The 15,137-nt window shown below is 54.4% G+C and overlaps 1 protein-coding gene across 1 annotated transcript; it reads left to right on the forward strand.

Annotated features, from left to right (window-relative positions):
* The first annotated feature begins 3,253 nt into the window (after nt 1-3,253).
* On the forward strand, nt 3,254-12,776 carry LOC122388956 (cofilin/actin-depolymerizing factor homolog). The gene is made up of 4 exons (XM_043380553.1): nt 3,254-3,329; nt 4,038-4,280; nt 11,669-11,800; nt 12,291-12,776. Exons 1-4 carry the CDS (start codon nt 3,327-3,329, stop codon nt 12,357-12,359), a joined length of 447 nt encoding a protein of 148 aa, XP_043236488.1. The 5' UTR covers nt 3,254-3,326; the 3' UTR covers nt 12,360-12,776.
* The last annotated feature ends 2,361 nt before the right edge of the window (nt 12,777-15,137 follow it).

The following is a 15,137-nucleotide window of genomic DNA, read 5'->3' on the forward strand; positions in this document are numbered from 1 at the left end:
TGTCGACGGTCGATGGTGATGGTTTTGGTGGTCCTTTCGGTAACCGGGAACGGTCCGTCGTATGGAGCGTCCAGCGGGTAGCGGTGACAGTCCCTGCGCACGAAGACGTGTGTCGCCGTCTGGAGTGCCGTCGGGACGTACGTGGCGCGCTGGACCGGACGTGGGAGTGTCGGCCGCACCTGAGACATGGCGCGCTTCAGATCTTGTACGAAACCGGCCGGTGATGCTGCTGAGGCTTGGCTGCTGATGAAGAACTCACCAGGAAGCCGCAGTGTGGTGTTGCCGGTATTGCTGCTGTTGCCTCTGCTGCTGCTGCTGCTGCTGTTGCTGCTGCTGTTGCTGCTGCTGTTGCTGCTGCTGCTGCTGCTGCTGCTGCTGCTGCTGCTGCTGTTGCCGCTGTTGCTGCTCCTGGACGGTCGAATGGTGCCTTGCTGGAGCATCTTGTTGAACTCGGCACGTGCGATTTGAAGGCGCTCCAGCGGGAGGCGTCGTGGCCGCTGGTACACCGGTGGACCCTTGGTGACGATGTGGTGCGTCACGTTGTGCTTCACCGGTGTTGGTCCAGGTTTTGGTGAGGTCACATCCGGGTACCGGGCGAGGACAGCTGCGAAGCGAGCAGCAGCCTGCTCCCGGACGAGACGCACTCCGATGGAGCACAGCCTTGACCGCTCGGCGCTGGCGCAGACGGTGCCGTCCCGCAGGAGACGCTGGTTGGCAACGTCCACGACGAGGTGATGCGCGGCCAGGAAGTCGGTGCCCAAGATGGGTGTGGTGACGTCAGTGACGAAGAATCGATGTTTCAGGCGGTGCTGCTGACTCAAGGTGACGTCCAGCAGGCAGGTGCCGTGCACCGCGATCGGTGAGCCGTTTGCCGCGACGAGCTGCTGGCCGACAGGAGCAGGGGTCAGCGTAGACCCGTTGGGCAGGCAGCGGCGAGGCAGCACGCTGACCTGCGCCCCGGTGTCGACTAGAAATTGCCGGTCCGTCTCCGTGTCCCTCACGAAGAGGAGTGGCGCGGCAGGAGGGGCGCCCGTGCTTTGCGCCATCAGCACGGGGCGCCTCAGTTTTCCGAGGCGATCCAGGAGCACGGCAACTTGCATCGGCGCGCTTGGGCGCCGAATCGCTGGTGGTACCAACACAGCGTGTCGTCGTGCGGCGGCGTTGAAGGACGAGCCGGTGACGGGCGGCGTGACTGGCGAGACGCCTGGCGTGGCCGGGAACGGCTGCGGTCGCGTCGCACGGCGTCCTCGAGTCGTCGGTTGCTGGCTTCCAAGCGCTCCATCTTAGCGACCAGGGAGGCGATGACGGTGTCCAGCGCAGGGGCTGCAGCTGGCGCTGGGGCTGTCGCTGCAGCAGCGATGGGCGGTGCCGGCTGTGTGTACGGCTGTGCCGCGATCGCTGATAGCCGTGGGTCGGGTCCGCTAGCTTCCAGATACCGGTCGGCCGCTTCTGCCAGTGCGTCAAGCGTGCTGTCGGCTGGCAGGAGGGCGAGGGCAGCACGGACGGGCTGCGGTAGCCGTTGTTGAAAAAGGGTACGGAAGAGCTCTGTATCAACCGGGGCGTCCCCGGCTGCGGCTAGCTCGTTGCGCATTGAGCGCAACAGCGCCGTCGGCTTCTGATCGCCGAGCTGCTGGCGGCCGAGCAGGGCTTGTAGTCGGTCGGCGCGTGACTGTGCCAGGCGGGCTTGGAGCGCTGCACACAGCACGTCAAAAGACCGGGATGACCGAATGACGTCCTTGACCTGGACGGCGATGTTGGCGGGGAGGTTTGCGACGAGGAGCTTAAACCTCAGCTCGTCGGAGTCGACCCCGCTGACGTCGAAAGCGCACTGCACCTGCAGTAGCCACAGGTCGGGCTCCTCCGGAGAGTATGGTGGTAGCCGGAAGCTAGCCATGGGCCGATGAGTTGACTCGGAGGCTGAAGCTGGAACGCTGGCTGGGTCTTGAGCTGCGGCGCCGGACTGTGCGCTGTCCGCGGGCATGACGAGAGGCTAAGGTCGAACAACGGAAATCACGTCGGGGGCACCAATTGTCGTACTGCGCTGTGGGTAGCGCGTGGCTGGACGGACGGTCCGTGACAATCTATTGATCTGTGGCTGATCTATTAGAGTGTCCGTCCGAGAGCCGTACGACGGCTGACAGAGCCTGGGGGTCGCGAACTGGTGTGGTAACCGTTACGTCCACCTGGGACGCCCGAGTCGGTACGGCACTTGCGGTGTCGTAACCGGATCGGCGGGAACCAGCAGAACGCTGTTGGACCGGCGGTGAAAGTCGGAACCGAGCACTCGCCCACCAGTGGGGCGTCTGGTCGAGCAGGTCTACCCGCTAAGGCAGCCTGAGCACGAACCAGTGGCAGGGTCCGATCAATGACCGTGGTCCGACCAGGGTGTCAGCGCAATGGCCAGTCAGAGGCGTCTTTAAGGGCGCGGAAGCCCACCTCGGTCGACTGTGGCCGGTGCAACCTAGTCAGGTCGTTTGTGTGAATCTCCGTGTTCTTCCCTCGCCTCAGAGTAGCCGCTCTTCTCCAAATGCCCGAGCCGTTTTCTATGTGTATTTGTCTTGTAGCGAACAGCAGAGTCGAGAAACGAATTGACAATGTCGCCGAAAACCGCGGTCACATGCTGGCCGTCCCTAGTACTACCAATATGCCCGCAGGCGCGGCGAGAGACAAGCTTAACGTATGAGTCACCGTCCGGCTGCCGGGAGAGCCCCTACCGCGACCTTTGCTCACAGTCATGACGTCACGACAATGGGCTCCTAAACGTACGGGCAGCGGCCGCCTCAGGGGTGCCGCCGTGACCTTTGCACGACACGTTCTATAGCGTATGGCACAGCGGTTACTAGGAAGGTTGAGGCCAGCGGCAGGCCGGTTTACAAATAACAAACAAACTTGACGCGCAATTGACAACAGGTAACAGATTGATTAATAAAGCGGTGACAATATAAATAAAAATGACAACATGAAATGACAAATCGCATAGATGATCCCTACAGTGTAACTGTGCCGAATGCAAGTTATGTTAACGATATTGATTTATTTAGTCAACCAAAGATTTGGAAATACGTCAAATACACTTTATTTGCTCTATATTTGGTTTCTATAGACCTTGGGATGCACATTGGGCCTTGATCTTGTCGACCTTGGGATATGGAGCTCGATTTTGGGAAATTCGCGCGGCGATCTTGGGATTTAGAAAAATTCCCGTTGGTAACCCTGGTGCAGCTGTCGTCTTCGGCAACAGCTCCCGGCTTATTTTCAGATCTCTCTCTTTCCGGGCGTGTGGTGGGAGGCCGGTGATCGCCTTCTCTGGATATATAATCTAAAAAATGGTAAGGGATTCTCAAATAAGGCATGGGCAAGTTTGATATTTATCTATGTTTACATATTTTATATGTCTAGACCTCTGATGCCTCCTTATTTCTGTTTTTGAACTTTGGTTGTGAACGAATATGAAAAGTTTAAGTTTGAATAAAAATTGGTTGAGTGTCTTACAAACGTTTGTTGAAGTTTCAAAAAATTATATGAATCCATTGAAAGTGAGCCAGAAAATTGTGAATGCTGTACTGCACTGTCATGGAGCTGCATCAAAGCTCTACCGGAACTCGGCTTAAAAAGCATTTGTATAACAATGTGGGTGCTTAAAGACAACTGGTTTTTATTGTTGAAGCTGGCTCTGGCACTGGAATAAGGAAACTTTTTCAACCAGTTGAGAGGCAAGGCATCTCATACTAAGGAGCCTGGCAGTTGGCCTTGGCACTCTGACTCCAAGCACTTAAATTTATGAGGTTATCGGTGGAGCCAACAAATAACTAAAATGCACGTACTCATAACACAAATATGTCCCTAAATAATCGGCATCAGAGCTTGAAATGTCACAGCAGGTGAAGCAACTAGTCTGACTGGTATGAGTAGATTTTGGCTATTCCAAGTTTTTTTTCATGCATGCCAACTCAGAATGGACCAGACCATGCATTTTTATCCCTCCTTAAGGTATCATTGTCTCAGTCTCTAACCTTACCATGTCATTCTCCCACCAGGCATCCGGAGTGTCTGTATCCGACGCGTGCAAGACGGTGTTTGACGAGGTGAAGAAGGCCAAGAAGCACCGCTATGTGGTGTTTGTCATCAAGGACGACGTCATGATCGACGTGGAGGCGATCGGCGACCGGGACGCCACCTACGAGGACTTTGTCACCGACATCCAGAAGGCCGGCAAGGGCATGTGCCGCTACGGTCTGTTCGACTACGAGTACCTGCACGCCGTACAGGGCGCCGCAGAGGTGGGTCTTCAGGGTGTCACGGGCTGTAGGGGGAGGGGTGGAGAGGAAGAAGGGGCAGTGAGAGGGTATTTTGGTATTTGCTGGACGGGATTTTTAGGCGCTGATAATCTGTGAAGGTCCTGGTTATGGAAACCTATGGGCCTGGGTATGCTGCAGAGGTCAAGGCCCACAATGAAATATCATTATAAAGTATTTTGTAGTGAATGCATCAAATATCGATGGCGTAGGACTGAAAAGACTGGTCCAAGTCACGGATAGCATGCAGTCTGTGGACACGCAGCCGAAATGAACACCGCTGTCCCTTTCCGTCACCCTAAGCTGTGCTCCGATTCTGAAGAGAAGCTACAAATAGAAATAATATTTTATAGCAATTCATGATTGTGAAGATTGACAGCAATCTCTTGTCGCCCCCCCCCCCTCTAGACGCTCATTCTCTGATTCCACCCCTATTATTCACCGATAGTTCCGCTCATTCCGCGAGTTTGTGTCGATTTTTCCTATGAGGCTCGGGCGGGCTTCCTCCGGCGACGGGAGCGTGGCCGGAGAGTATTTCTGTCCCGCTCTGCCCGGTGGCCCGGCCCGTGCGGCTCGCACCGGGGTGGCCAGCCGTTTGGGGTAGGACGGTACGAGATTTTTGGCTGGATGGATACTTCTTTCGTCTCCATGCCGGTCTATCGGGGAGTTCAGTTACGGACCTCTGCGCCTGCGGGGATAGTGGAGTGTGTGGGCGGGGCAGGTTTTCCTCCCTAGTATGACATCAGAAAATAAGCTGTCATTAGGAGCTTGGCGGAAATGTGGACGGGTTTCTGTTGCCAGCGAGAAGGAGGTGGCATTGATAACATTCGTAGCTGAGACATTTGGCGAGCTTTCGCTGACGGTTTATCGCTGCATGCTGGTGTGACTTTCAGGGTGCTGTTGTGACATGATTTAATGCAGGCACTGTTGAGTAGTTCCTTGTTATGGCGACTCGCCAGTGAATATTGTAACCGTAACTGCTTCTTGCTGAAACTTGTTGAAGTCAGCTCTTCTACCACCAGAGTCTGTAAGATACCCCTGTTTGATTCTGTTGGACCCACGAAAGGCCCCTGATTCGGTCACGGCACAAGTCATGCCTACTCACCTACAGAAATTCATTTGTAGAGTGAAGCATGCAATGCTCGCTGGCGTTTTCAGACTCATTTTGTCCTGTACGGCCCGAATTACATACGCTCAATACCCCCAAAAATCACGTTGCGTTTGTTGTTCTTAGTCAGAACGGAAAAGACGCTGGTCGCTAGGTACAAGGCATGAAAGTGGCATGGGTCTGTTTGAAGTCATCAGGTGCAGTGAAAATTAACGGTGCTCTGCATTTAAACTTACCGTTTTTACGGATACAAGGGCCCAGTGGAACTCAGCTGTCATCTGTAGAAAGAAGCCCGGAACCATTGGCTATCCACGCTCCGTTTCTGGGAACGGCAGAACACTCGGCCTGTCTCGGCATGTGATGACGTCACAGCCGGTGTGTCTCACCGGCCCGCTGGCACAGGTGACACTATATGACGTCACCGGCTGTCAGTGTGACGTCATCCCTGAGTCACAGCGGCGGCCGCGGGCCGGGCGTGGCATCAGCCTGCCGCTGCGGCGGTCGGCCGGTCGGGCGTCGGACCGTGCGCGCCTGTATATGGCCACGCGGCCGGCGCCGGCCGCCGCCAACGCCGCAGGGTGACGGGGAAGAAGGTGGCGGGACGGCAGCGGCGTATTTAGAAAATCGCGAAGGGGGGGGCCAAGGGTTTGGAGGGCGCCACCTCACCCAAGGAGGGCGCCATACGGTCGCGAGATAAAAAATCGCTCAGTGGGGGTTGGGGGGTTGGGAGGCGTTTTTTACCATGCCACCAGTTTTTTTTTGCGTAACCTCGTATAGGTCGTGCTGCATTGATTTTGCATCGTGTGTATTCATTATACTCCAGGTCACAAAAGGTCAAGTGTTCTTGAAATGCTGCGCCGAAGGCGCGCGAAATTTTTGAAAACAACCTTTTCCTCCGCTTTTTAGGCACGCCTTTTATACGATCACTGTTCAAAGCTCCTCTCGCTCTTTTACCAAATTTGAAGGTGTAAAAAATACCTAAGGTTTGGTCGGGCCGCTGCCACACAAACTGTACAGAAAGCTTGGCTCATGGGTGTCGATGTATAAAAGTTTATTGGCGGTGGCATATCTACGCACCAGATCACCGTATCGGATTGATACCGGAGCGCGAGCTGCGTAAACATCATCCAAATTACCTCAGACCAGCCTTCATAGCCTTCTCACAGATGCATACAGTGTACCCACATAACCAGTTTCAATCACCGAAACTTCAGATGCCTGCTGTTGCGCCCGAACCTGTTGACAATACTTAATCGTAATCCATATAGATGCCATGATGCACGTAAAGTAGGATCAATCCGTTAAGACCAAAGACGTGTTTTATGCATCGTAGAGCGTAGATAGTTTTGGTAGGTATAGATACTTCATTCATTGTGCTGAATGCACGTTCATTTGTGGCAGTTTTCACAGGCAAGACATCAACTATGTGCAATAGAACGACTAAGTTGAAAAACATGCCAAAGGAGTAAATAAATGATAGGAGGGCAGCGATCAACGGATGTTGCCAATAGGTAGAAGGGCTGCGATCCACAGGAGGGCACTAATAGGTAGAAGAGCCCCGATCAACATCCCGAGTTTCGACAGTAGGGCACCGATAGGTAGGAAGTTGGCGAGCAGCAGGAGGGCGCCAATGGATAGAAGGGCAGCGATCAACAGGAGGGCACCAATAGGTAGGAGGGCGCCGATCAACAATCAACAGGAGGACGCCACCAGGTAAGAGGGTGGCGAGGAACAGGAGAGCACCAATAGGAGGGTGGCGATCAACAAGAGGTCGCCAATAGGTGTAAGGGCGGTCATCAACTGGAAGTCGCCAATGAGCGGAAGGGTGACGATTAAAATGGGGGTGGCAATGGTGAGGAGGGCGCCTTTGCTCAAGAGGATGACACGAACAGGAGGGCGTCTGTGCGGAGGGCGCTGGTCAACAGGAAGGTGCCAGTGGATAGGAGGGCGGTGATCAACAGGAGGGTGCCAGTGGTTAGGAGGGCGGCGATCTACACGAGGGCGCCAATAGGAGAAGGGCCCCGATTAACATTCAACAGGAAGGACTAGGGAACCAATAGGTAGGAGGGCGGCACTGAACAAGAGGGTGCCAAAAGGGAGAAAGGCGGCCTTCAAAATTTCACATGAGGGCTCAATAGGTAGGAGAGCGCCAATAATTATGAGGACGCCGATCAGCAGAAGGGCGGCAATGTGTAGCAGGGTGGCGACCTACAGGGCGCCCGAGGGAGCCCTCCAACCGTATTTGGAGGGCGTATTTGGAATGGGCGTCCTCCGAGGGCGCCCTCCATCCGTATTTTCCCTGTAAACACATTCGCGATTGGAGGGCGCCCTCCAGTCGCGATTGTTTTTCGATTCGATTATATCACAATTGCATTTGCGATTGGAGGGCGCCTTCGGCGCCCTCCAATCGCAAAGGGCGCCTTCGGCGCCCAAGGGGGGGGGCCATGGCCCAGTGGCCCCCCCCCCTGCCTACGCCCCTGCGGGACGGAGATGGACGGTCGTGTCTGCTGACTGACTGACTGGTTACAGGGGAACGATCCTCTCGAGAGGCTTCTGTGAATCAGGCGGTAGTTTCCCGAGAGAAAAAGCCATTCTGTTTTCGCCCGATTGGTGGATTGAGTGGTGAAGGATAAGCTTTCTGGTATTCCGGCGAGATATGAGTGCTTTGACTTGAGTCAGTTGTAACTATAAATCACGTCAGTAGTCGGCTGCTGCTAAGTAATGCAGTTGTTAGTCTCGAAAACACTATTCATCACCTTCGCACAATACTTTGTCCTACATAAACATGTTGTGCTCGCTGCTCGTTCGTCCGTGACGCCACATGATATGATCCGTCAAGTGCCACAGCCCACAGTTTCGCTTCCATTGAACCGTAATTGAATTTCACAATCGTTGTCATCCATGCAACAAGAGATGGTGTATCATACGGGCGACTTCTATCGTTCCTTCGCTTGGAATATCCATCGAGCTTGCGGGGATATTATGGCGTTAGTGTGTCTATCGAGGTATGTCTACCTAGCGGCCTATGACGGACTCTGAGCAATAGCGCGTCTCGCGCGGTCGGTTCTGAGACTGTTTGTAGACGGAGGAGGCGGTGTTGATGTCTGCCGGCTCGCACCTGGCTGGCTCCGTCTAGCCGAGCTGGGCGGTGGGCAGAGCCGGTTACGGGCGCTGTCTGTGGCTGGGCTCACGGTGGCCGGTGTTTCACCAGTCATGGTTGGGTGGTTGCTGGATGTTCACTGTTCAGGTAGCGATCCGCTGGCCATTGCAGTAGCCCCTCTGGACGGAGGGAGGGGGTGGGGTCGACTGCTGGGTATTGGTGCCTGTCATACTACATCACCACCGAAGCGAAGGAAGAACTACTAGAGTGACTGGGATCCCAGTTCTTCATAGTTCATACAGTCCTTATGCTCTGTGGGTCTGGTGTGGTCTGGTTTATCTGTTGTGATGTAACGCTGGACCGGGTTAGTTGTCTGCTGGAGCGGTTAGTGCTGCTCTCTATTCAGGTATCGCCCTCCAAGAGACCATGCCCAGCTGTGAGATCGGTTGCGGTCTGAACTGCGAATCGTTAGGCTATCTATCTCCACCCGACGACCTACCACGGGTGTCTGGTCGCACATGCCGGCCACTGGCCCGGCTCGGACATATCGTCCATCTGTGGCCGGCCGGGCGGAGGGATTTCACCTCAGCTGTCGCCGCTGAGAGTCGCCCGACGATGGCACGGGGAGGTGGGCTCTGTGCGATCGCGAGCACATCTGTCGTCACTGTCTGAGAGAGCTCTCCCTGGGGCCTGGGCCGTGGCTGAGCTGAGCGTGGATGGTTCGATGCAGGGGTGATAGCGGGTACTGGGGAGGTATGGGAGTTGATGTTGGTTTGTGGTCGATGGTGACGTGTTGACTGCATGACAGCCTGTTTGTAATTTGATTCGTGGTAATTTGATTTGGAACTATCTTTGTGGTATCAATGGATGAAAACCAGAATGGTTGGCGATATCTGATCTATCAAATGCGTCGTTGTTTTGTGGTCGAACCTGATTCTCGTTTTCGTGGAATAGGATTCGGGATATCGCCATTTTATGCTCATACATGTCTGTTCGAATGAACAGCGCTGTATGCTTGAATGACATCAGGATGAGATCCTACATCGCCGCACTGGGTTGTAATCGAACGAAAACCTTATGGGACGACTGATCTTCGGAACCGCATTGTATTCGACCTACGATTACCTATCTGTATCCACTTTTTAGCGGAGCTCTGATAGCATATGCTTGTCTGCTTATCATGAACATTGGAATGCCATTACCACCCCCGCCCACACACTCGGCTATGTGAGTTCGGCCGGCGTTCTCCTCGTTTTCCGCTCAGCCGATCTCACGACCTTCCGTCCTGCTGTCTATGTCTGTGCCAGCTGCCATGGGCGTAGGAACGGCTGGAACATTGTGGGTGCATGGGTGCAGAAATCCAGCCATGGCCGGTGAGGGGGGGGGGGGCGACACCCGAGCGAAGGCTCGTAACGAGCTTTGAGGGTGTACCATGTCGAAAAGGTACCAACCGATAAGTGCATTTGGAAGCATTGATCCTCGCATGTGTAGGGGGGTCGGATGAACCCCCCCCCATGGTTGTTCGCAAATAACTCGCGCAAAAAGCGGCCGAGCGCGACGAAACTTTTAGTACCCTCGAGTTGATCAGTTTTACACCTACTCTAACAATTTCATGACCCTGACCCAAAAAACCTTTGACCTGTGACCTGATTCTCGAGACCATGTTCGGCCGGAATCGCGATTTGGCGTATGTATGTCAGCTCACATTATCCGCGCGTTTCCAGTCTTTTTGTGATTGTAGACGTCCAAACATGTGAAATGATGTTCTTCCCATGCATCACGGTGGGTGTGAAGATAACCTGAAGGTCAGGTCAGGTCATTGACCTTTGATGACCTCGGTTCACTTTTTCGAGTTTTACATGTTTCTACGGTAGTTTATAGGGCTGATTTCGAATTTAGCATCCATTTGAACGTTTACGAAGTAGTTTTAGTGCTTTCGTGACATTCTACGACGCCGTCAGTGGTAGTTGACACCTACTATGGATAGCCGGTAGGACGCCTAATGGTTGACCTGACCTGACCTGACCCGATCTGGCCTAAATGCATGAAGAAATCATCTGTGATCAAAACTAACATCAGATATTTGTGATCAGCACCCCGAAAAAACCCGATAACAGCTTCACTTTACGCAGTTCTAGCAGGTCCCGATTTTCCCGACTTTTGGAATATTGACCTGACCTGGAAGGTCAACCAATGAAGCAGGACCTTAAAATTGGGTATCATCCGCTTCCTCTCGTCACGGGCAACACCCTCGTTTTTTTCCGCGAAGCTCTAGCTCGATCAGGGGCCGAACGGCAGGGGGTCCGACCGACCCCCTCCCCCTCCCCCTACACATTAGAAGCTGGAAAACGCTGCACACATTCGAGGGCTAATATTGTCAATATTGACTACCGCAAAAAGTAAAAGCGGTCAACTTAGCCATTTTCGAAGATGTCGGGCTAAAATTTTTGACAGTGGGTCATCGGTTCGGTATGTGTTCAATCACATGCTCCATTTCCCTTTTTTTCAGCACAAATGTAAGTTTTGAAGACCATCACTGATCACAGTAGCAAATGCTTCGAAAGATGGATAGTAGGCAACATATCCTGAATTTGCCGTGCTGCATGGGAAGTAGTGTTGATGAAAAAGGGGTTTTTGGTTCAGATTATTGTGGGTGCAGAATACATTGTCTGCACCCACTGGATAAATATTGTGGGTGCAGCTGCACCCCTGCACCCATGGTTCCTACGCTTATGCCAGCTGCTGACGTTGCGTTAGGTGTCTGCAGCCACTTGATCAATGAATCACAGCTATACCTGCCTGGCACCGAGTCTTGCCGCTACGGTGGTATGTGCGACGGACTACACTAATGTATGACTGGTCGTGTCACGTCACCTGAACCAACTTCTACCGAGGCGCCGGGGACGACGGCCACTGTCATTTCCAGACACTATAACCCTGTAATGGCGCGGAGGCATACTATCCAAATTACATTACCGATATTTGATGGAATGAGGTTCGTCTCGATGATGGGTCCGACGTCCGTGAACGAATGGGCTAAATTTTGCGTTGGGTGATGATGTACCAACTGCCATTAGACATCGACTACTGTGTGTTCTGGTTGTGTCTTGTCCCTGATGCTTGTCACTAGCTGATGATGGCACTGACGATGTCTCCCATTCGCAGCCCACGAAGAAGCAGAAGCTCTTCCTGATGCTCTGGTGTCCCGATGAGGCCAAGATCAAGGCGAAGATGCTGTACTCCTCCAGCTTTGACGCGCTCAAGAAGGCGCTGACGGGCGTGGCCAAATATGTTGAGGTATGTGTCCGCGTGTGTGACGCCGAGGGGGCGTAGGGGATGCTGGGGGGGGGGGGGAAGTAGAGCTCGGCGAGTGTGAGTTATGACGGAAGATCTGGCAGGGCCACGTGTGCTCAGACCGGCGGATAGGGCAGTGGTTTTGGGACTCGTGCAGGCGGGCGGGTGGTCCAGGCTAGTAGGTCAACGGATGAATGATGAAGGTTATTTTGGATGGTCGGGTGTTGCCAATGTCGAAGCAATGTTCAAGTTTTAGGAATGCAACGCTAGCTGACAATTTTCAATAACTTGATGATGTATGCCGATCAGCTTGCCTGACTGTATAATTCCAACAGTGGATGTAAGACGTGCCACCATTCATGTAGAAGCGAGATGTGGAACGCCCGCTTTCCAAGTGACTGCCGTCATATTACGTTCGTTATTTGTCAGCTGACGTGAACAGCGGCTGGTGTTTGTCTTTTCTCCACTGATGCCCTCGTTTTCCCGCACACAGGCGACCGACTCGTCGGAGATCTCCAAAGAAGAGGTCGAGAACAAACTCAGGCAGAACGACCGGATGTAGGCGAGTGCCGGGAGACAGGGCTGCCGGGGTCGGCGCCGGTGCTCGCGCCGGGCCCCACCACACACACACAGAGACACACCAACACGCGCACATACCACACGCCAACGCAACAGACTGCTAGTCCCATCTGTGAGAGAAGCTGCCGGCGAGCGCCGAGAGCGCGCAGTGATCAGTGATGCGCCGAACGCGAGCGGCGGCCGCGGCGGCGCACCGGCCAGGGGTGATCGAGGGACGGGGGAGGCCGCGCGAGCCGGGCTTCCGTCGAGACTGTGACCGCCCGTCGGCCGGAGAGAGCCACAGACAGTTTGTATCGTGAGAAATCTGTTATCGAAACTATCTTTCAGCGTGTGCTGCCGCGGCGGTTTTTCTATTTATGATTGTAGGCTGTAAACGTTAAGAATAAATTTTCTTTCTACGTTTCGTATTGCTGCCGGTGTAGAGTGGCGGGTCAGATGGTGACGCTCGCTGACGCTCGTGACCGTGATGCTGCGTGGGGCGCTCGTGCAGACGCCGCGGCCGGCTCCTGGCTCGGCGGGGCGGCCCGCTTGCCAGGGACGCGCGCCAAAGGAGCTCCCGGCCGGCGCTTCCAGCCACCCGGCCGCCTATAAATAGCCGGGCGCGGCGAAGGCAGCTGGATGCGCTGCGGTGTTTTCGGCGGCGCGGCCCGGCCCTCCACGCGGTGGGGGTGGTGGAGTGAGCACGGGCACCAGATGGGTGCGACGCACACGCGGCGTGAGAGACGCATGCTACATCTACGCTCTGCAATAACAGACGCCGAGCATCGCACGACAGAGAAAAAAGAAATCCGGAAACGGGCGCCGGCTTACTACCCATTTTGCTTTGTTAACTGCTATCCCGTGATATACCTTTTGCGCTCGGCTGTTGTGGGTGACTATTTTCTGGCCCTGCCCGCTCTCTTGCCGTTCGGCCTGGCTGAGGTGTCTGCTGAGGGAGGCCCGACGGGGCCGATGCCGACGGCCGTCGCTGGCCCGTCGCCAACTACCGTCGACGGGCGCGGGCCGACGGGGTCGCCGGCCGAGCTGAGGTGCCGGTGTTCCGGTGGAGACCGACCGGGGCCAGACGGCCTAGCGAGGAGGGAGGAGAGACTGCGGGAGTGTGATATGGCGATGTTGCTGAACTTGCTGGCAATCGAGCTTATTATCCGTTTTCCCATGGATATTTGATTTGAGGCTTGTTTGAAGTTCCAACAAAATCTGGCATTGAAAGTTTTGGAATTTTTCAAGGCAAAGTTTTTCTGCGCAAAAAAAAAAACGAAAGAGAAATCCAAAAGAGCTCTTCCTTTCCTACAGAATATAAATTATTACACGGCTTTCGGTTCCAGGTTCAAACGGTAACACGATAATTTTTTATCTTGGCTGGCGACAGTCTGTTGTCTTCTGTTGGTGACGAAATAAGATAGCACAGGCAGGCTGTGCCAAATCTTTACGGTCAATAAAGATCTCCGCACATGATTCTGCCCGACTCGACAGCTATCATCTTGACAATGCCGTGTTACGTTAACAAGAACAAGCGAAAATGAAGGTCGAAACGGGAACGTCTTCTACGTGCTCAATGCACACATGTGCGAGACGTTTGCCTGAAACTTATCTAAATTGTGCAGGAATGACGTGGCATTCGGACTCCGATGCCCGGGCCACTGGCGTTTCAAGGACGCGTTTTCGGATGAACCGCTGTTCTAAAATCCCGTGTGACCTTCAGAGCCAAGTGTATCATGCGTTATGTCCCGGTGAGTCGGCATTCCTGGGGCGATTTGTGACTCGTTTGGTCGCTGCCAGATTGTGACGTTTCAGTTTTGGTTGTTCTGATTCATCAAGCCGAGAGAGGTTCCAAGGTTCAGTAGGACTCCCTTACGGTCATAGGTGAATGGGGGTGATCACTTGTGATTAGATGCCGTTATTAGTCAGAAGTCAGTGTGAAAGAAGCCGTTCTTTAGGATTCAAATTAGCCTCTGAACGAACAGCGAGCAGCAGGACCCGAGAGAAAATCACTGTCAGTTCCACAGACTGCAGAATCCCCTCGGGAGAAACACGGCGCAAAAACTCTCCCTCCACCCCTCCAGCCACCCCTCCAGCCCCTCATCTGAAGCCGACAACAGGTGCCTTCCTTCCCCTCCTTCCCCTCGTCGCCGTCGACACGCCGCCACCGACGCTCGGCGGGGGATCTCGGCGCCACCAGTGTCGACTCTGAGCAGCGTGCCTCTCCTTCCAGTCCGTAGCAGCTGTCTGCCTCACCGCTGCGTGGGAGTCTTCCCATACAGAGGGGCTCCCCGCGGGTCGCGGATGGGGTGTAGGATCGCTCTCCACCGCCGCCGCGCCGCCGCCGACGGGTCAGGCGGGCGCCGTGCCCGGTGGAGCTGCTATTGGCACGTGCCAAAGGCGGTGGGAGCCGGCGGAGACTGGAGACGACGGTCTGGATTGGAGCGGTGACGTCGGAACGCTGTCTCATAGCTCGAGAATGACGGGGAGAGAAAACGGTGTTCCATAGACTGGGAGGTGATCAGACTCTTGAGTCTCTGAAACGATCAGAGGTTCCCAAATCAAAGTTCCGAAAGAATGGCAGATGGACACCATTATGGCTTGTCACCGAGAATCCGAGATCTTGTCATGGTTTGTGAAACACATGAATGTTCACTACCGTAACTCACTCGCTGATGCAGAGATGCTGTGCGCAGTTTTTAACCGGGATGGTGCAACATCCACTCCGACATTCGGCCGTCCAATTCGTGGAGCCGTAAACGAAATGCCCCTCTGGCCGTAT

This window comes from Amphibalanus amphitrite, unplaced genomic scaffold (assembly GCF_019059575.1).
Source record: "Amphibalanus amphitrite isolate SeventyFive unplaced genomic scaffold, NRLGWU_Aamphi_draft 000339F_arrow, whole genome shotgun sequence".
NCBI classification, from domain to species: Eukaryota; Metazoa; Arthropoda; class Thecostraca; order Balanomorpha; family Balanidae; genus Amphibalanus; species Amphibalanus amphitrite.